Source organism: Tupaia chinensis, unplaced genomic scaffold, assembly GCF_000334495.1.
Source record: "Tupaia chinensis unplaced genomic scaffold, TupChi_1.0 Scaffold000002_1, whole genome shotgun sequence".
Lineage (NCBI taxonomy): Eukaryota > Metazoa > Chordata > Mammalia > Scandentia > Tupaiidae > Tupaia > Tupaia belangeri.
In genome coordinates, this window is record NW_006159428.1 from 4,957,786 (window position 1) to 4,980,892 (window position 23,107).

Here is a 23,107-nt window from a genome sequence, read left to right on the forward strand (position 1 = left end):
TCTCTCTCTCTCTCTCTCTCTCTCTCTCTCTCTCTCTCTCTCTCTCTCTCTCTCTCTCTCTCTCTGTCTTTCTGGCAAGTGCACGTGCCGTATTGCAAAAACCTCTCAAAAAAAAAAAAAGAAAGAAAAAGAAAATCTAAGGGCCACATATAGTATCTGTTGGATTCGCACTTGCATAAGTAAATAAACCTGATGAATATAACATACAACAATGGGATTCTTTGGGTTGAGTGCTCAGACATGCACACATCCTAGAATCCCTTTTTAAGGAATTTGGAACCAGTTTGTAACTATCGTGGCAAAATGAACTTTGTGTATTTTATATCTTTATCTAAGTGATCTAAAACCATGAAATACTACTCCTATTGGTAGGAAAAAACTGATAATTCCATGTGTTCTGGTGCTCAACCCTTTCAGCCTCCTAGAGGCCACTGACTGGTGGAGCTGGCCAGCTACAGCCAGGCTCCTGTGATTAAGTTCAATGTGCTATCTTAATCTAATGTGTTTAGTCATGCTCTCTGTTTGTGCAGGTCAAATTTTAGCTTCTTGGCATATACAAAACTGGTCTGGCATTTAGAAGGCCTCGAAGGCTAAAAGACAAGCTATGCTCAATAATCAACTCTGCAAACAACAGCCGTGGCCACAAATAAAATAGTTTCTATTTGTGAGTAAATAGTGTAGAAAGGACGTTTGATTGCATACAAGTCTTTTTCACCAAGCACAGCTAGGGATATTTGCCAGTATTATCATATCCAGTGAGACATACATCTGTCTATATATGTGTGTGTATGTGTTTGTGTGCATGGATGATGCCACAGCCTTAAGGTGCTTCTACAGGAAAAGGCCACCTCTTTACATCATGTGCCTTCAGCACCATCTGGAAGCACAGCTCCACCTGGGTTTGTGGCAGGAGTAAGTTTCCAGAGCCCTGTCCACTAAGTCTTCCCTGCTCTCCACAGTGGCCCATAAGGCACATGCAAAAAATCCAAGGTCTAAGAAAGCTATTTGAGCACCACAGAAAAAAACGATTCTCACTGTGGAGATCAAGAAATATTTTTTTGGAAGATGAAGTTTTTAAACTGAGTGCTTTTCTCTTCTTCAGAGTTTCAAACTTAAAACACGTTAAAAATCATCAAGAGATGGGGACCAGCAGCTAGTGCAATGGCTATGTCACTGGACTCCCACGTAGTCGACCACAGTTCAAGTCCTGGACCCAGTGGCTTAAACTCATGCCGAGCACGTGTGCGTGCATGCCCAATATTCCAAGAGGAGAATGGAGAAGGGATTGCGGTGTGGCCATCCTCAGGGGGAAGGGGTGATTTCTTACTTTCTTTCTCTCTCTTTCTGGCTGGTACACATGCCCTAGAGCAAAGACCTTTAAATAAAGAAAAATCATCAAGAGGGGCCAGATGGTGGTGTAGTGGTTAAAGTGGTTAAAGGTGCCGGACTCCCGCGGTTCAGGTCCCAAACCTGGTGGTTAGCTTTCTCACTTTCCTTCTCTCTCTCTTTCTCCGTGTGTGTGTGTGTGTGTGTGTGTGTGTGTGTGTGTGTGTGTGTGTGTGTTTGTGTCTCTCTGGTAAAGTTAAATGAATGAATAAATAAAATTAAATAATTCTTTTTAAAAAAAGAAATTCAAACATGAAAATATTTAGACTGTATGGAACAATTTCTGAATAATACTCAGGATTTTTTTATCTGTGGATTAAGCATCTTCATGGTAGAATTTTGCCTTACTAACCAGAAATTACTGTAGTCCTAATTCTTCATCTACGAAATCTGTTTTTGAGTAGATGCATTAGTATTAGTCACTACTAGGACCAGCAGATGGCATAATGGTTATTTTGCTGGACTTGCACATGCCTGACCATGATTCGAGTCCCAGACCCAGAGGCATGAAACTCACACCAGGCATGTGTGCGTGCCTGCCCAAAATCCCAAGAAGAGAATGGAGGAGAAGGGATTGCATCCTAGCCATTCCCCTCAGGGGGTGATTTCTCACTTTCTGTCTCTCTGTTTCTCTGTGTCCTCGGCGAGCACAGCCCCTATAGCAAAAATCTCTTTCTAAAAAAAAAAAAAAAAAAAAAAAAAAAAACAATATTAAAAATACATATCATCTCTATTACCTAAAGAGTAGATGCCTCGCAGCTGGGTGAATTAATGGAATTTGAATCTAAAACATGACCTATTAGCTAAGGTTGTGGTTTAAAACTATGCAATGAATTATTTGAATATTAACTATGTAAATCATATATACCTCTTACATGATCAATAAACATTTACCTAATCAAAAATTGGTTCTTTTTTTTAGATAAATCATGTCATTGAAAAACCATTTGATATTTGGAAACCAATATCAATCATCAGTCTATAATAATGTTAACCTCAGTTAAATCTTGAATGATTTAATCAGATGTTTAAAGCTAACACCCTGGGGCTGGGTTCAGTGAAACGCGCTGCTCTTTGAGGCTGACCCACATGGGAATGTTCTAGATTCAGGTCCATAGACCTGAGTATGCTAGGCACATGCATGCTCATCATCCAGGGTTGGCCACAGCTAGGGAGGGGTCGCTGCATTAAGATCCTGTTAGGGAGCCATCTCTGTGGTGCAGTGGTAAAGTGTTACTCAAGGAAAACTGGATTCTCCATGGTGACCATGGTTCATATCCCTGGCCTGGTCAGCCTGAAACATGCCAGGCATGTATACAAGTGTCTAAGGTGCAACAGGCTGGAAGACTGTAGGAAGGGGTTCATGGTGTGACCAGACTCTGTGGAGGTGCTTACCTCTCACTGCCTCTTACTGTTTCTCTCTTTCATGCACATACACACTCTATCACAAATAAAGAAAGAATAAAAAGACCCTATTAAGAGTACTATCTCGAGTACCACGAGCACCGCAAAGATGGCGGAGCCACAGCAAAGGAAAAAGACCCCTTTGGTTCCAGAAAATCTCCTGAAAAAGAAAAAAGCTTATCAAGTCCTCAAAGCCACCCAAGCAAAGCAAGCACTTTTGGCAAGAAAAGAGCAGAGGAAAGAGAAAGGGCCCAGGTTTAAGCGGTACGTCTCAGACGACTTGAAGTGAAACCTCATGCCTTGGAAATGCCCGAAAAACATTCATTGGCCTTTGTTCTGCGCATCAAAAGGACTAATGGGGTGAGTTCAGGTGCAGAAGGCCATTCTGCGACTGTGTCTGAAGAAAATTATCAGTGGTGTTTTTGTCACAGTCACTCCTCAAAGCCTAAAAACACTGCGAATAGTGGAACCTTCTGTGACCTGGGGATTTCCAAATAAGTAATCTTTCCAGGAACTCATCTTGAAACATGGGCAAGCCAAGGTCAAGAATAAGACCTTCCCTTCAAGCAACAACACAGTGAGGAGCATCTAGGGGAGTTTGGCATCATTTATTTAGAAGACCTCATTCGTGAAATTGCCTTCCCGGGAAAGTATTTCCAAGATATCTCGTTTCCTGCGCCCCTTTCACCTTTCGGTGGCTCGTCATGCCACCAAGAACCAAGTGGGCTTCCTCAAGAAGGTGGGTTCACCTGGCTATCGGGGTGAACGCATCAATCAGCTCATCCGCCAGCTGAACGAGATCCAGAATACCTCAAAGCACAGTGTGTTGGAAGCGTGTGCTTTCAGCTTTTTGAATTATATCTTCAAAGATTATCGTCTGGTCCAATTTCAGAAACTGGAAAGGAAGAGTCTTGACAACACAGTGGTTTATGTTTGTAACATAATAAAATAATATATTACATAATGTTTTGTGATTGGCTTCTTTCACTTAGAATAATATATTTGAAATCATCCACATCATAGCACTTACCTATGTTACATTCTTTTTTATGGCCAAATAATTTTCCAGCATATGGATTCTATAGTTTACTAATCCATTTGTCTGTTGATGGACATTTGGGATGCTCCTACTTTTTGTCTATTATAAATAATGTTCTTGTATATATTAAGTGGAGACATACTATGTCTCTCCTTCATAGCCTGGTTTGCTTCACTCAGCAGTAGATCTTCCATATTCATCCATTTTCTGTCAAAATCCAGGGTTTTGTTGAAGGAGGAGAGTCTGAGGAAGGACATTAAAGAGAAAAATAGAGAGACAAGGCATTATGGGACAAATAAATAGGTTATTATCTATTGAAGATAACTCTATATTATTGTCAACTGGACGGGTGAGAAATGTATACATGTTAGAATACTCGCTTGGCAAGCTAAGTGACATATGTAATTGAATGTAGAAAATAAATTGACATAAAATATTAAAAAATAATGTTCTTGTAAATAAACACATGCAAGATTTTGTGTGAACATACATTTTTATTTCTCTTTGACTCAGGTTTCTTTCAATAGATTTTTTTAGAGCAATTTTAGATTCATAGCAAAATTGAGCAGAAAGTACAGAGATTCCCCACATACTTTCTATAGCTACACATGCACAGCATTCCAACTATCAATATTCTGTATGTTCAGAACATTTGTTATAACTGGTGAACTTACATTGAGACATCATTATCACACAAAGTCCATACTCTACGTTAAGATTCATCCTTGGTGTTGTATAATCTATGGGTTTGGACATCACAATGACATACATCTATCATTGCAGTTTTAGATAGAATATATTTAGTGCCCTAAAAACCCCTTGTGCTCCACCTATTTATCTCTACCCTCCAGGTCCTGGCAACCATTGATCTTTTTACTGTCTCCACAGTTTTTTTCTGGAATGTTATATTGATGGAATCATGCAGTATATGACCTATTCAGAACATCTTCTTTCACTTAATCTCAATGTACAGTTTCTCCATGTCTTTTCACATAGTCATCTGTATTTATAAAATCTTCATATTTACCTTTTTATGTCTTGGTTTATGTCACAGGGAATATACGCTTGCCAGAGACAGTGAGAGGGAAAATGAGAAATCACTCCCAGGGGGTATGGCCATGCCACAATCTCTTCTTCATTCTTCTGCTAGGATTTTGGGCACTCAAGCACATGTGCCCAGCATGATTTTTAAGCTGCCAGGTCTGGGATTCAAACTGCAATTGGCCATGTGGGAGTTCAGCACCGTTACCACCACGCCACCTGCTGTCCACAAAAATATAGTTCTAAGGAGGAGCCTCCATGTTTTGTCAGGACCTGCTTTTCCTAGAGGCCAAAAAATAGCGATATAGAAACACCCACTACACTCGTAATTTCTCCGTAAATTTTGTTTTATCTGGACAACAGCATGATCATTCCACAGCACATGGAACTTATAAACTACCACTAGACAATGTGTTTTAAAACCGAGTTTTGAAATTTCCCTAACACGAGAGAAATTTCGTATTGCTAACTTAACTCTTAATTTATTATTCTGTGTCATTTCCTTATTTATCTTTCTCCTGCATCCCACTGGTATAAATGACTTTTACAGCTTCTAGGCCTACTTGTTCTAACTTGTCCTGGGCAGCTATTTAGAATGCAGGTGTTAATTACCTACTTAACAAAATCTAGCTATTTACCTCAAACAGTAAATACAGCTTAGTTCCTCCCAATTAAACTGGTTTTCTTCTATACCTCTACTCTCCTTTTCAAATGACATTAAATTTACCTTTGAAGGGAATATGTGTAATAGCTCTTAGAGTGTTCTTAGCTCTATCTCTTATTAAAGACCGGACCCTCTTGTTGCATCATGCAACCTAATTGTATTAATTTCCTGATGGTGCTATAAGAGATTACCACAAACTGGGTAGTTTAGGACAATAACTGAAAGAAATTTAGTCTTTCAGTTCTGGATGCTAGAAGTCTAAAGTCAGTTTGTGGAGCAGGACCATGCTCCACCGAAGGCATCAGAGAAGATCTTCCATCCTTTCTCCCTAGCTTCTGTTAACTGCTGTCAAATGTTGGGCATACCCTGGCTTGGAGCTGCACCATGCCAGTCTCTGTCTCCCTTGTCACATGGACATCCTCCCTTTATTTACTCCTTCTTTGTCTCTCATGGCCTCCCTAGAAAGGCATCAGCCATTGGATTAAGGGCCCACCCTAATAGAATATGCTCTCATCTTAACTAATTACGTCTGTGAAGACCCTGTTTCTAAATGAGGTCACATTGAGAGGTTCCGAGTGTACAGACAGACAAGTGTACAGACAGACAAGTGTACAGACATTTTGGAAGGATTCTATTTGTCTTAGTCTTTTCCTGCTGCTAAAACAAAATACTTTACACTGGGTAATTCATAAACAATAGATATTTCTCACAGTTCTGGCAACTAGGAAGTCCAGGGTTAGGTCCCCACTAGATTCAGTGTCTGGCAGGGACTCGCTCTCTGTTGCAAAGATGGCATCAAGTTAATTTGTCCTCACATGGTTGAAAAGGCAAGCGTGCTCCCTTCAGCCTCTTGTGAGGGCTTTTATCTCATTCATGAAGGCAGGCCCCCTCGTGATTTAATCACTTCCCAGAGGCCCCACCTCCTAACATTATTGCATTGTGGGTTAAGTTTCAATATTTGAACTTTGGAGGGGCATGGACACGGAAACCACAGCACTATTCAACTCAATATGTTGACTTTCCAAAGGAATCAGGTAGTTACCACTACCAAACATTGAAATCAGTTAGGAATATCCATAGAAATAAGCTAAATGATAATTACATGGGAAAGAATATACCAATGTCAGAGAGGAAGTTGTAAGAATAAATCTACCCCTAGCATTATGTACAAGTTAATAATTCTGCCCCAAATGCTATAGTCCATATGGACAAAAAATATGTTTAATTATCATAAAAATACTGGCATATATGTAGAAATGCACTACTTCAAAATGCTTTCACGTGCATTCTACAGTCTTACTACACTGTACTAATGTCAACAAACTTGTCATAATTATCCCCAGTGTATAGATAGAGAAATAGGCCCCATGTCTTTACTCAGGTTATGCAGTTGATTTAATAATGCACAGCCAGGACACAGGTCAAGTCATCTGCCTCAAAATCCAGTGCTCTTTCCACTGCTACATTGAATTGTGTTATGTGCAGGTGCTTAAACAATGGTTTTCAACTATACACTGAGAGAGAAGGTCAGAGCCGAATTACAGACCATTTCAGGGTCATCTGTGAGGCTTTTTTCTAACTACACTCACTCACCCCAGAACCTCTGAATGGCGTTATGAATCTACCCCTTGCCCCAGTACAAAGATTTTAAACTGGTTTAAAAATGTAAAGAAGAGCTTGCAATCCTGATTTTTAAAAATGACTGTATTTATGTCTAAGGTCACTGCCTCTAAAAATTAAATGCATGTACAAATCACTTGGGAATCCTTTTAAAATGCAAATTCGGATTCTATGGGCCCAGGAAAGGTCCTGAGATTGTGCATTTCTGCTGATCGAAGGCCACATTTAAGGGCCCTAAGTAGTCCTCGTAGTAGAATCCCACAGTCACTCTATGAGAATTGCAGAATGTATCAGACACAGTAGACAGTCAGACAGCTATAAAGAGCAGAACCTTTCTGACTAGCCAATATGTCCTGGTTCCCTAAAATGTGCACAAGTTCTTAGGCCCATTCAAATATGAGTCTCCCGACTGTTGTTGCCAAAATGGGACTCAACAAAAAGTCTTGGATTGTGATGCTCAGGTTCATGCCTTGAAGAGCACCTGTCATTCTTGCAACAGAAGTGCCAGACGCAGCTGCTCACAGGCCCTGGGACAGCACAGCAGCCTTTCCCCAACAGCGGATGCAAAGTGAATGGCCCATGTTTTCTGCAGTCATGGCTGGAGTTGGCTCCCATCTAACTCGTCCCTTGACTGAGCTACTCTATTCCAACATGGCCCTCACATGCCTTCTGTTCTCTGACGTTCTATAATATGGTCTTAATGTCATTGACCCCAAAAGTACTTTTCAAGAGATTTACTGCAGAGACTCATTGAAAGAAAAAGTGATCACATTACAGCTTTTGTTATTTCTTTCTTTGAAGCAGCTAGGAAACCATCTTTAGATATAGGGATAATGGTAGAGACAAATCCTCACAATCCCCTGTTAATTGTGATTGATGAGCTGATGAGGCCAACTAGGTGTCCGAGGAACAAAGCCAGTTTTTAATGGCACTTTAATTCTGGAAATTTAGAAGGCTTCCTTACAGAAATGGGAGGTTAGAGTAGGTGAAGAATGCTTGCTTTCAGGGAACAGCTAGTATAAATGGGTCCATAAAGTAGACTTTGTCCTGTGTGACTTCAGAATGTACTCTTAAGATAAAATTTTATAAAAGGAAATAGTTTGGGTTAATAATATACCATGTGTTTCATAATTTATTCATGTGCGAATAAACTGTTTTTAGCTCTAAGACATATTTCTCTATTTCAAAGCCTAAAGTGCTTATTAGAGTATTTTTTAATGGACAAATATCATTTTCAAAGATAAGTGATAGTAAAATCAAATGTCACTTTGCATTTTCTGCCTGTTTATGTTAATATACAGATTTGTCAGATTTATTTAATGCTCCTGGCAAACTTAGTCATGAACATGAGAGTCCTAGACTCTTCCATCTCCGTTCCAAGTAAGATCAAGATTCCACTCATCATTATTCATATAACTTACCCATTCCTCTCCTTTGCTCCTACTATCACAGTACAAACTTTTTAGGGCCAGCAGGTGGTGTAGTGGTTAAGGCACTGGACTCCCACATGGCCAACCATGGTTTTGAGTCCCAGACCCGACAGCTTAAAAATTATGGCAGGTGTGTGTGCACACATACCCAAAATCCCAAGATAAGAATAGAGGACAAGGGATTGAGGCATGGCCATCCCCATTGGGGATGATTTCTCACTTTCTCTCTCTCCATCTCTCCAGTGAGTGTACATAACCTATGACAAAAAAAAAAAAGTACAAACTTTTTTTCTTGTCTTCATTTGGGTCCCAACCACACATTGCAGCAAGTGATCTAACATGCACATCTGAGCATACATTGCCTATCCACTGAAATCCATCAATGACCTTTATTTTAGAAAAGTGTCTATACACTTTGGTAAGCATCAGAATTCCCTGAAGACTTGTTAAAACGTAGGTGGGTGGGGACTCTCCTCAGTTTCAGATCCAGTCGCTATGCAGTGGGCCTGAGAACGTGCTCTTCTCACAGATTACCACATACGCAATGCCGGTGTTGCTGACCTGATGCTGCAGCTGCAGGGACCACACTCTGAGGAAGACTGGTCTACAGAGGAAAGCCTATCCAACTCCTTACTATTCTCCAGACCCTTCATAATTAGCCCAGGGCTTAACTTCCCAGAAGTGTCCCATCTCCACTCTTCTCTGTGTCTCTGCCGACATCCAGTCCCATCACACTATCCAGTTCCTTGAAATCAAGACTTTGTCCCATTGTACACCACACAAATGGCGGAAGCATCATTGGCATTCTCCTCTCTCGGTTGATACTGTCTGGAATAAGCCAACACACCGCCTATACCCTTGTATGCAGCAGCTCTGAAATCACCATCAGCCCCTCCATGCCATGTCTGTCTATGGGTGTCTCCAGCCGCACAAAATAACTTGGAGTTTTCTGAACAAACTACAATAACCTTTGGGCTTCACAGCCTTCGTCCAGCCTGTCCTCTTGCCTGCCAGGCCTTTTACCCCCTTTTCTACCCATCCTTTAGAAAGAGCTTTGATGATGACCTGCTGCTGTAGTACAGTGAAGAGAGCCAGGTTCCACATGGCTGACAGCAGCTCGGCCAGACAGCTGGAAAAGCATGCCAGGCACATGTGTGCATATGCCTAAAATCCTAATGTGACGGAGGAATGGAAGAAAAGACTCGTGACATGACCACATCTCAATGGAAGGTGTTTCCTCTCTCTCTCTCTAAGTGTATATATCCACTGGCAATTTAAAAAAACAATAGTTATGATTAGAATTTATCCTTAGGCCAAACATTTTTGCAACTGGTAAGGAAAGAATATTATAAAATCTAGATAGAACTGTAAATATTCTCATGTTCGAAGCACTCTTAAGTGTTGAAAACCTGTTTTTTCTCTCTTGGATTTTTATGAATTATCTTTTCAAAGAACTAGAAAACTGACAAGAGGGAGAAAAAAAGGAGGCTTCTTTCCATTTTCTTATTTTGTTCTAAATCTCCACACATCTAAGCAGCTTTATTTATATTCATGTGGTATTTTAACAAATTATGCTTGCATATACATCTTTATTAAACAGGATATGGAGCAGTCTTAAGTTTATACTTTTATGCCTTTTTTACTTTCTGTGAGACTTTACTTTTGATTATGTGGAAGAGAGATTATTTAAATATATAGTTATTTATATATAAACTATATTTGTGTGTGTGTATGCACATGCGCGCGTGGCCCAGCAGATGTGGCGTAGCACTAACATGGTGCTCTACAAGACTGGAAGCCACGTGGCCAAACATGGGTTTGCATCTCCAGGCAGGCCTAAAAACACGCCATGTACATCCTGTGTGCCCAGGGTTCTGAGGAGTTGCAGGGCTGGGGGGAATCACACATGATGAGACATTGTCGAAGAAGCTTTCTCTCTCATGCAACATGTACAAACTATCATTTAAAAAAAAAAGTACTGTATGAAACATTGTGTGTGCAGGGCCAGCAGGTGGCTGAGTGGTTGAGATGCTGGATTCCCACATAGCTGACTGCAGTCCAAGTCCCAGACCTGGTGGCTTTCTCACTTCTCTCTCTCTCTCTCTCTCTCTCTCTCTCTCTCTCCTTCTCTGTCTCTCTCCAGTGAGCACACACGCCCTATAGCAAACTGAAATAATAGTAATAAATAAAAACACTAAATAATTCTTTTTAAAAGTGTGTGTGTTTCACATATAAACACATGAAGGGACTTAAAAACTATGGGGAAATGGAATTAAAATCCGAGCACATTTTGATTCCCCCCCAAAAAAAACTATCCAGGCATAGTTTTTTCATAATTCGTATTTCTGTCAACTTGCTGAAGATCCCTCACATGTATATAGAAGTTTAGTTTAGTTTAGTTTTGTTTTTTTAAGAGACATTTATGCTATAGGGCCTGTTTACTCGCCAGAAAAACAAAGAGAGACAGAGAGATGGAAAGCAAGAAGTCAGCCCCTGGGAGGGGAGTCGCCATGCCACAATCCCTTCTTCATTCTCCTCTCAGGATTTTGGGCATGTATGCACATGCACCCAGCGTGAGCTCTAAGTTGCTGGGTCCAGGACTCGAACTGCGGTCAACTACATGGGAGTCCAACAACATAACCATTATACCATGTGCTAGTCCCAATTTTTAATGGATAACTTACACTATTAGTTATTCTCAGTGCATTAACACTTTTTTAGTACAATCCTGAATGTCTCAGTTCAGTCACTGGTTGAATTAATTGCAGACTCCAAATTATACTCAGCAAAAGATGTGGCATACAGTGAGTACAGCATTTCTCTTTAAGAACGTTTATCCTTTTGACAAGGTGAAGCCCACAGCCCATATACAGTCAAAAGCAGGCTTCTCAAAGAATAAGGGCTGGGGGCAAGGAGGCAAGGCAATCTGTTCAGCATAGTGAAAAAAAAAAAAGATTAGGCTACTGAACTTGTAAAGCTGTTCTGTTATCTTTAAATGGACTATTTGTAATATGAATTTCTATTATAAGAAAAAATTCTATAGTTGCTTAAAGCTTTTATACAAACTTTGAGCTATGTGGAAGCAACTGAAAATGAAAAAAATCTGTCTTATTCTTCTTAGGTGATTAAAATATTTTTTGCTTTCTTCAAGATCCATTTTTGTCATCTCCAGTTCTGTGGCCCTCTGTTTTGGGGGAGGCATTCATCTCTTCAAATAGACTTGCAAAGTGCCTGCTTTCTGTTAAACATTGGAAGAAATTCTCTAGAAAATCAGTAGTTATTGGGAACAAGCAGTTAGGGTAATGGCTATGTCGCTGGACTCTCACGTAGTCAACTGCGGTTTGCAGCCCCGACCCGGTGGCTTAAAACTCACGCCGGGTGCGTGTGCATGCATGCCCAAGATCCTGAGAGGAGAATGGGGGAAAAGGGATTGCGGCGTGACCATCCTCCCTGGGGGGTGATTTCTTGCTTTCTGTCTCTATGTCTCTCTTTGTCTGTCTGGCAAGTGCACACACCCTATAATGAAAACCTCTACAAAAAAATAAATAAATAAATAAGAAAATCAGTAGTTATTACCTTTCATGGCTCTAAAATCTCGAGAGACAGACAATCTCATATGAAGTTGTCAAAGGATTACCGAAGAAGGTTGTATGATGTTATGGGTGTAACAGAACCTGATTGAAATGCTATCCAACTTAACTTGGAAGGGGAGGAAAAGAGATAACTGACTCTGGAAGGTGCTGTTCAAAGGCAGAAATCAAGCTCCCCACAGTGTGAGTTCACTTCTCCTCCTCCTGGCACTACTGTGACTCCATCCCTGAAGTTCCTCACCTCCAAGTGTCTCAGCTCAAACTTCCAGATTTCTAAGAGCAAGAAAGTCAGGTTGGATCATCCTGGAGCAGGGATTATCCCCTACATTTACATGCCAAGGAGATAGAGTTGCCAGATTAAATACAGGAGGCCTCATTAAATTTCAACTTGATGAATAGCAATTTTTTTTAATTGTAAGTATATTCCATACAAAAATTTGATTCAAATATAATTGGACATCTTATACTTTTTTTTTATAAACCTGGAGCCCTGCAAGGAGATGGTTCTCTGAGTATAAGCAAAGCTGCAAATGGAGAGTTTGTATGTTCAAATAGATGCAGACAGTGCCCATCATACCTCTAGTGTAGATTGGATGAACACACAAAAAATAATAAAGCACTGCAAGCCTTCGGGGCATTTCCCATTTAGCAATTGCATTCACTTCAGCTCAGCTGAGTGGAAGAGAAGGCATATTAGAAGGTGACAGCTGTTGGGCAGGTCCCACGGGCTGATGGTTAGGGAACCTGATCCCATATGATTGACTGTACATTTCAAATCCTTACCCCAGAAGCTTAAAAAACATGTTGGGTATGTGTACACCACTCAGGATTCCAAAAGGAGTCAAGAGGTTGAGGAGAATTGTGGAGTGACCCATTTTCTCTCTCTCTGTCTCTCTCCAGTAAGTACGTGTGCCCTCTGGCAAATTAATGGAAAGAAGGTTGGCAGTGATTAAGGAAAGTTCAGCTTAAGGAGTTCTTGATTCGTTTTCATCAAGTAACTGAGAAGCTCTTTTTATGGCTCTCCGAATCTTACCTTACACATGAAAATGCTCTCTTCATAGGATGTTGAAATAACCACCCTTTAGGCTATGGGATCACAGGCAGAACAAAAAACTGAATTTTTATTGTTATAAGATTTGGAAAATTCTTAAATAAGTTTAAGGAGTCTTCAAAAGGTTTGTGGAAATGCTATGCATGAATTTTTAAAAAAGTCTAGAACCAAATAAACTCACACTCTAATTCCATTTTCCACAAAATTTTGAAGTACCTTCATAAGTGACATTTTTTAGCACCTTACACTTTACAAAGTACTATCATATCCTTCATTGTATATGACCTCCAAACAATGTCATATAAACAAACCAAGTGTTTTTTCCCCACATTTCCTACATGGAATACTGAGTTCCAGAAAAACTAATTATAGTGTCTGGGATCACAAAGCTACCAAAGTGTATCAGAACTGGATTCAAACTCGGACCTTTTGATGTTAAGTCCCATATTATACCACCCTTCCTCACTGCCAGATAACACTTAGACTACTTCAGTCATGATTAATTGAAAAAATACAAAAAGAATATTTGTAATTTGTATCCTTGCTTGAGTGTTCTTTGATTTTTACAGTCTACGAATGCTAAGCTCTTGGGTTAACTGAAATGAAGAGTTGCTCAAAGGATCCACTCCACTCACTCTCTTCTTGCATCTTTCCCCTGAATTCTGTCTTTCATGTACTGATGAGAAGGGTCTAGACATGTGTGTTGTGCTTTCCTAGGAGGGAAGGTGAGCAGTCTACAAAAAGGGAACACCAAGGGCCCTGCCCTGGAGGAGCTGGTAGAAGCAGTGCTGTGTGTGTTCTCATGGCCAGTCTCCATTTGCACTCTCTGGCTCTTGAAAACTTCCACAAGAACAAATGGCCTAAAGAAGGGAATGTCTAATTACTGTGTGGGTGTAAGATTAATGTTATCTTCACCTCACTGTTGCTCCTTTCTTTGCAGAGTTACCCGAAATAATATGAAAGTTCCCTCTACTAGCCTTCACCTTAATGAGTCTATTCTTAAAATCTAATCTTTTAAAATACGGAAATAGATCATGGGTAGTGAAACAAAACATATTTCAGGAGATAAGAAAATATCAAAAAAAGTACTTTTAGTCACAAGATAACCAAGAATTTTTTTCTCAAAGAGTTGGTTTCAGGAAAAGAGTTTTTCCTTTACCAGCTCTATCTATTTTCAGAGTATGGAACATGCAAGAGGCAAGGAGTGGAAATCCACAGAGAAGTCAAGAGGAGAGTATGGAAATTCTGAGTGGGAACACGTGTCTGAGACTGAAGAGCAGCAGTGGGCTTCCAGCCAACCAAGCCCATCTACAGGTTTATTGACAACCTCAGCAAAGGGGAAAAAACTAAAATGATCTGTGAAGGATGACAAAGCTTTCTCTCCAAAGAAGAAAGCACAAAGCAATGACAGCTTATGGCCTCTGAAAAAGATACCAATTCCCCCATTCCCCTTTAAACTGACACCAGTTAACCAGCTTCGCCGACATCTTGCAGGCTTGGTGCCAACAATTAAAGATTAAAGGCCAGAAATTAGATGCATATAGGAGATCGTGTGCCTGTACTTATCCAAATCATAAGGATATTTCTGCCACAACAAAAGAGACCAGGATTGAGTCATCATTATGAAGAAAATTAAAGATGGGCAAAGGGAAAACATTTGCAGAAAGTTCTCAGGAAGGGATGTGTTCTGAAAGGACTAATCCTCCGGAAGTGGCTCCTCCACCTGCAGAGGCTTTGTCTAACCCAGAAGAGTCTGCAGCTCTCCCTGAGGGAGTTAATACAATCGAGGTGACAACCTCTGCCCCAGATGCTGTGCTGACCTACTAGGCCAGAATTGCATCTGTGGTTGGGAAGATGGAGTTAGCCGAAACAGAGGCTACGGAATCCCCACAAGAGGCCTATGGTGTCAGGTGGTGTGTGGTCCATGGGAGAAGTCTCCCTGCAAACACAGGTGGTTGGGTTCATCTGCAATTTCATGCTGGACAAGCCTGGGTTCCTGAGAAGCAAAAAGGGAGAGTAAGTGCCCTCTTCCTACTTCCGGCCTGCAGTTTCCCACCCCTACACCTGGAAGACAATATGTTTTGCCTGAAATGTGTGCAAAGGAACAAGGTCTTAATGAAAAGTCTCCAGTGGGATTAGAATACCAAGAAAAGGGCACATCTATGGTTGTAATTAATGTTAGAAAAGTTGGACGGTAGACTCCACAGTGACTCAGACAGCTGAATTTTGGTTCTCCAGTCTAGCTAACCTTCTTTCTGCTCAGAGGCCATGCAGACTGGTGGGATGCAGATAGTACCCTTGGACCCCTGACAGTGCCTGCTGCCTCCCAGGTTGGGGTACAGAGACTTGTAAAATGGAAAAGACTTTAACAAAGGGCCATCCATTCCATTATTAAGATGAAAACATTGTTCCTAATACCAAATGTCTACCCTTCTGAACTAGAAAGGACTTCAGCAGCTCTGTGAAGTGGGAACTTCCTCAGCGGTGCCGTGGAGGAGATGGGACAGGGAAGTCGTTTGCTTTTGTTTGATTTTTCCTCCTCAGGATACTAATGACTAGGACATGTTCCATTCTGATTGTAAATTTAATAAATTTAAATACTTTATACTAAAGAAAGGCTGTTATTCTTTCCCCACAACCCTGCCCAAAACAAATGGTTCTTAATAAGAAAAAAAAAAAAAAGAATTGGATTCATATGTGACAATAAAAAACAGGAAAAGTTTGTCCAATGCTTTGTGGAACAGGATTGCTTCTCATATCCCAGCCCTCCCCAGGTGAGATTCTTAGAGCTAGTGCCATCTTGTGCATAGGTGACAGCTGCCCCACAAATGGGGGATAATTGGATTCGTGGGTTCCTATTATTCCCAGGTCCTAAATAAAAGAGGCCTGCCTCATGACCTAGAGTTAAGGGAACGATATCCCACACAGCCAGCCAAGGTTTGAATCTTGACCTTGACAGCTTGAAAAAATAGTTCAGGTGCATGTGCATATGTGCCCCAAATCCTAACAAAATGAAGAAGAAGAAATTGTAGCATGAACACACCCCACTGAGAGGTACTTTCTTCCACTCCCTCTCAATTTCTCTGTCTCTTTCTCTCTCTGATCAACACCTACATCCTTTGGCAATTAAAATACAACAACCAAATCAGTGATGCTCATTCTTTATATATGGTCATGTGATGTTAACACATAAGGGAGTCATGCCTGAATGCACAAATGTGCTGAGAGCACTTACGTATATCATCTCTTTTGTTCTGGAAGGGCCAGGGGAACATTTGGGAAAAGAAAGGACTTAGCCAACTAAGGTCCCTTAGAGGACAGCACCATGTGGCTCAAGGGATATGGGAAGCTAGAACTGGAAACAATCACAGATGGTTCTTCTCTGGTGGAAATCGAAGGAGTGACTCTGGCTTGCTGCATTCAGACGTCTTCTGGGAAGTAGCAAAAAAGAGGAATTGGGTGGATGGAAATCATGGTATTTGTGTGTGTGTGCGCGCGTGTGTGTGTGTGTTTGGATTTCTGGTTTACTTGTCACCGTTGTACTTTTTTGTGGAGTGCATTATGACTTTTCAAAGCATGTGTTCAGTGTTGTAATAATCAGATCAAGCGTATAGACAGTCCTCTTATTCGACATTGAACGTTACATTGTGGTGAGCACATTTAATAATAGTTCTGTTAGCTTTTTATTTTTTTAATATATATTGACTTTTTGGTGGCAGTTTTTACTCTGCTGTGGTACACTGTGTTATGATATTCTTACCATCTCTTCACATTTTCCCTTAGCAAGTAGTCTAGCCTTTAGCATATAGGCTCAGAAATGTCAATGTGTTATTCTCTGCTCTTAAATTGAAAATTATTCCTATTCAAAGACTCGTCATTGGTTTTTTTTCTTTCTGTCAACTTAAACAAGTTAATTAATTAGTAAGTTAGTTAGTCCTATCCTGAAAATTCTTATATTTCTCTGTGTAGTTTTCCATTGCTGATAAAATTTGAAAATCTTCAAAAGGCTCTTTAAAAAGTATTTTGGGAGCCACCAGATGGCATGGTGATTAAGGTGCTAGACTCCCACATGACCAACCAGGTTTAAACTCCAGACCTGGAGGCTTAAAAATCATGGTGTGTGCATGGAGTGCATGCCGCAAATCCTGAGAAGACAACGGAGGAGAAGGGATTTTAGGATGGCCATCTCCCCCAGGAGGGTGACTTCTCACTTCCCCTTTCTCTGTCTCTGTCTCTCCAGCAAGCATACAGGCCCTATGGCAAAAACCTTAAACAAATAGATAGGTAGATGATAGATAGGTAGGTAGGTAGGTAGGTAGGTAGGTAAGGGCCTGGGGATAATAGAAACCCAGGAATTATCCCCCATCTACGGGACTATTGACACTCATGCACATATCCCAGTAGGAAGAGAAAGCAGGAGTGCTGTGTAGTCTAGAACTTATGACTCACTTTTACAACACGTATTATAAAAGTAAAGAACTGAACTTCAGCATAAGGCACAGAAGTTCCTGTGTGTTTTTGTGGAACGTTAAATGCTGGTGAATATTCAGCAGATTATCCCGCATGAGGCCCACACCAGAAAACTTACTGACCTCAGTCCGACTCTTCAATAAACACTGGCCAACTAGATTATTCAGTCCTAAGCAGAATAAGATGGTTGTGTTGATTTGTCCCCCATGTCACCACGTATGTGAAAGAAGGTACTCAGAAGTGTTGCAGATACCAACATTGGAAACTGTATTTAAGTGAGTGATTAGCCACTTTCCTCCCAGTGCTGATCAAAGGCTTTTTCCAGACCCATCTCCAGCATCTTACACTTCTCACACTTCAAAGGCTACAGGATGCTTCCTGTGTTTGATCCAATGTGATCCTTAACAACTCAGCAAGGCAGGTGAGGGACCTCATTTTGTAGATGAGACAACTGAAGTTCAGAGAGGTAAGTGGCTTGTCTCTGTGGCCAGTGGAGGTAGAGCCATGTATTGTAATTCCTCATCTAGTTTTTCTTTCCAACACAACACACCCATTATCTGTAAAAGATGAAAATCAACTAGTTGGTACAACTGAGACAAGTCTCTGACTGCTTTACTGTCTCTCACCAGAGAAATCAGCGCAGCCACTTGGGGCAGGTAGTGCGGGAGCCCTGTGCTTACCCCTCAGGGATAAGCGAGTGTGACTGTTCCTGAAGAACTAAAATAATCAGGGGATTCAAGGTGAGGGCGGAATGTTTTACCCAGAAAAAAGTATCCATTTCCAGTTGCCAAATGCTTAGAATATACCTAGTATAATGTTTCTCAAAGCCTTCCATTTGACTATTTATTTCTCAAGCAACAAAATTTTGTTTTGGCCACTTGACCAAAATGTCAGGATTAATTTGGATTTGTCCTTGGTTTGGTTCACACACATGACTGGAATTAGAAAAATGGTTTAGTTTAGATAGGGAATGATCAAATGTTAGGGGTGAAGGGAATTTAGTTCAAATCTCCCAGGAGTTTGACCACCACACACGTAGTTCCTCTGAATCTCCACTTTCTTTGCCATGTACAGATACCAGGCTGTTTGCTAGAACTGAGAGGAACAGTTTGACTCCTGCCAGCTCTGGAGGTCAGTTGGAGGTGACAGAGATTGAAAACCTGAGTCAGTCACATCTTCACTTGTGCATAGGCATGATAAATTAAGCAATACCTAAACACTGGAAGGGTTTCTGGGTTAAAGCAAATATCCATGTTTAGAAGCACATCATGTAGCTTGGAGCCAGTTTTTACATTTATTACATCTATGTGTCTAAAAAAACACACAGCTCTGCAGGAAGGCAATAAACTTACATTTGGCTTATTGCACTACATGTCACCTTTGGGATATGTTGAATAATTTGCCTAAAGTGCTGTCTTTCTGGGAAAACGCCAAGCTTCACAGATATTTTAAATAAGTCATTCCCCTAAATTGAGAGCAAATGTGTTTTGACAGATTGAATTTGAACATGAGATAGAAAATAACGCACTTCAATACCGTGTGGTTCCTTTAACATGAATGTTGGGTTGCTAAGGGCTTGAGTGTTTGCTTTTTCCTTTAATAATTCTTTTTCTTCCTGACTGTACTCCAAGTCATGTTGTGTGGATGCTAAATTCCCAATCCTTAAAGGTAGCCACATTGTTAATTTCTGATCAACTATGGAGTCCATTAGCACTATAGAGTGTTTTGTTCTTTCTCCAAATGAATTGTGGAAGTAAAATTATCACAGTCTAGCTCTAATTGTGGGATCAAGGAAAACTGAAGGCCCACCTTGAACCTCCCTTTGCTTGTTGTTCAAAAGGTTGGAAGATAAAAGAATGGATTCATTTGCAAGTCTTCTTTATCCCTTTCCCTTTGAAGCAATCCACATAAGTAAAATGTGTTCTAAAAGGGCAGGTGAACAGGTTAGAAGATGTGGAAAATCTAGCAAATGGATCGTCAGTGCAAGCATGATGGTAGCACACCTAATACTTAAAATGCTGAAGGTATATTAGCAGCAGTGCTACCCTAGAATATACGCAGTGGCACCTGGTTCCTTACAGTAAGAGCACAGGAATGGATGAGATCCGACCAATGCTTCCTCAAGAATATCTGAATGACAGAATGTTGTAGATGTCACCTGCCCTTAGCCTCTGAGGGTAGGATATGAGGTGAGCATTCTCAAATTGCCCTTAACAAACCCTCTGACTCTATTATCCATTGATTTATCTAAATCTTCTTGAGGGAGTTTCTAGCTTTAGCCTTCATGATCTCTTAGCATAGATAAAGGGAACCTCTTTTTTTTTTTTTTTAATTGTGAGTCACTGATCCACATTTTTGAAGAAAATCCTGAAGTACACTGAAATAGAAAGTACTTAACCTCATTCTAAGAAAAAAGATGAAAGACTAACAATAAAACACTGTTCCATAAATCTTAATTTAATTCCTACAGCACATTCCGAAGGACATTGTATTGTGGTTTTACTTTAGAGCAATTTAAGAAGAGAGATCAGATCTGAAAGAAGAGGAAGTTCACGATCTCTTAGTATAGATAAAGGGAACCTTTTTTTTTTTTATTGTGAGTCACTGATCCACATTTTTGAAGGAAATCCTGAGATACACTCAAATAGAAAGTACTTAACCTCGTTCTAAGAAAAAAAAAGATGAAAGACTAACAATAAAACACTGTTCCATAAATCTTAATTTAATTCCTACAGCACATTCTGAAGGACATTGTATTGTGGTTTTACTTTAGAGCAATTTAAGAAGAGAGATCAGATCTGAAAGAAGAGGAAGAAAAAAAACGAAAGTATTGAAATATAAGAGGAGAAAGGAGGAAGGGAAAGGAGAAAAACTTAGAGGGATAAAGAAAAGAAAATGGAGGGAGAAAAAAGTCAGTGTTGACATAAACTAATTTTTTCACAGTCTAATGTGTGCTGTGTTCTATGGCCTCAAGACGGTTAATCACTGTCCTTCAACATGTTTACTAGATGCTGAATTTCCAAATAAAACAGTCACTGTCAGGATACTCTTTTCAAAGTTATGTATAGTAACAGACCAATGGTTCTTCCCAAGGTCATTAACTAAGGTCACATGAAACCAAGCCAGATCTAACCTAGGTAGAAAGTTTCTTACTCCACCAAGAATTGCGCGTTCCAAATGTACAATCTTTACCCAGCAGGGAAGTGCCTCTTTGTATTGCCTGTAAACCTCAATCTTCTGCTTTGCCCGTAATCTATGAATAGAACTCTGGGTTATGATGAAGAACTCTCTACTGGAGCTGTCTCTATTTTGTACGGTTTTATAGATTTCCCAAATAGCTATTCTTGACCTTTATCTTTCCGCACAAAGTCCTGAGTCATTGTAGCCTGGAACAATGAACATACTTTCCATTTATTTAACCGTGTCTGTGTACCACGTAACCTTTACAGCAGTGATGAATTAGCTATGGTTGTTGCCTTCATATAACAGATGGGTAAACTAAGACACAGAAAGGTTAATAACTCACCCCAGGGCACACAGTAACTGGGAAAACCAGGATCACAGCTCACACTGCCTCATTCTAAACCGCAGTCATTTAATCCTCTTCTTTCTGGGTTCTTCCTCTTTGCTTCTCGGTCTGACATTCTGCTATTTGCTCTGTCGAGATTGTTTACCTGACACTGAGAACATCCTGGACGTTCTTCAAACAATTCTATTTATATGTTTTTTGTTTTATTTATTTTAATTGCTAGGAAGCATGTGCACACTCCAGAGAAAGACAGGGACAGAGAGAGGGAGAAAGCAATTCCCTGTGGCCTGTGGTCACACTGCAGTCCCTCCCCTCCATTTTTGCATCCCATCAGGATTTGGGGCTTTTATGCACATGTGCCCAACATGCTTTTTATGCCACCAGGCGTGGGATTCGAACTTCAGTCAGCTGTATGAGATCCAGCTCCCTTAACAGCTAGATCACAGGGTCAGCCCTGAGCTCTTGTATATGAAATCTTCCTTGACTAAAAGAAGTCAGCTCATAATCATCCTTTCCCACGTGATGCAGGCCAAAAGTCCACACCTCCCAAGGACTCTTCTGACTTGTTCTAATGTCAATGCCTTCCACATAGAGTATTTGTTCTTGGGAGAAGCACTGTTGCACTGAGTGTCATGTTCTCTCTCCAGGTGTAGGTCTACATTGTGTTCTTAGTTGTAGAATAAAAGGCCCAGGAGTCAGCAGGTCGTGTAGTGGTTAAGACGCTGGACTCCCATGTGGCCACTACAGTTCAAGTCCCAGACCAGCAGCCTGAAAATCACACCAGGCACATATTCGAAATCCCAAGAAGAGAATGGAAGAGAAGGGATTGTGGCATGGCCATCCCCTCAGGGGGTGATATTTTGCTGTCTCTCTGTCTTTCTGGCAAATGCACATGCCCTTTAGGAAAAATCTTTTAGAAAAAAGAAAAAATAAATAAAAAATAGAGCTCCTGGAGATCATGGATCTTTGTATAATAGCTTATGTGGCATGTAAGACAGTTCACTTAAGGAAACACAAGCCAAGTGGTTAACAGAGAAAATGATGTAAATAATCACAAGAGGAGAGATTATTCCTATCCAAAAAATGATCCCAGCCCTATAGGCCCTCATCCAAATGGTGGATATTCACACAAATGTGCTTAAGAGCAGTGAGCAGTGAGGATTTTTCAAATTGCTTAGGTCCCGGGATTCCTTAGGTACATGTATGTGTATCACTTAGGGAATTTTAGATTGTAAAATTACTTTCTTAACACCTTCTTGGAAAAACCTGGAGTATTCCCTGTCATTTAAAGAATCATGGTCCCAAATATCCCCTATTAGCAACTAAGGATGTGCTGATCTGGGCTTTCTTTTCCTTTCCAGATCTTGGCCATCGTGTCTATCCTGTTCATCGTACTCTCCACCATTGCTCTGTCTCTCAACACTCTACCAGAGCTGCAGGAGGTGGATGAATTCGGAAATCCCAATGACAACCCCCAGTTAGCACACGTGGAGGCTGTGTGTATTGCTTGGTTTACCATGGAGTACCTTTTACGGTTCCTGTCCTCACCAAATAAATGGAAGTTCTTTAAGGGCCCTCTAAATGTCATTGACTTGCTGGCCATCTTACCATACTATGTCACCATTTTCCTCACGGAGTCCAACAAGAGCGTGCTGCAGTTCCAGAATGTGCGGCGTGTGGTCCAGATCTTCCGAATCATGCGCATCCTCAGGATCCTGAAACTCGCCAGACATTCGACTGGACTTCAGTCTCTGGGTTTCACCCTCAGACGGAGTTACAATGAATTGGGCTTGTTGATACTGTTTTTGGCCATGGGGATCATGATATTTTCCAGCCTGGTATTCTTTGCTGAAAAGGACGAAGATGCTACCAAGTTCACCAGC

General features: G+C 40.6%; 1 protein-coding gene and 1 pseudogene across 1 annotated transcript in view; both read left to right on the forward strand.

Moving 5' to 3' along the window:
* KCNB2 (potassium voltage-gated channel subfamily B member 2) overlaps positions 1 to 23,107 on the forward strand; it is a 470,433-nt gene that overhangs the window by 445,013 nt on the left and 2,313 nt on the right. The window contains exon 3 of the mRNA XM_006139796.3: positions 22,586 to 23,097. Within this exon, the coding sequence (XP_006139858.1) occupies positions 22,586 to 23,097 (512 nt within the window). The remainder of the gene's footprint in view (positions 1 to 22,585; positions 23,098 to 23,107) is intronic.
* LOC102498664 (developmental pluripotency-associated protein 4 pseudogene) lies at positions 14,407 to 15,364 on the forward strand (annotated as a pseudogene).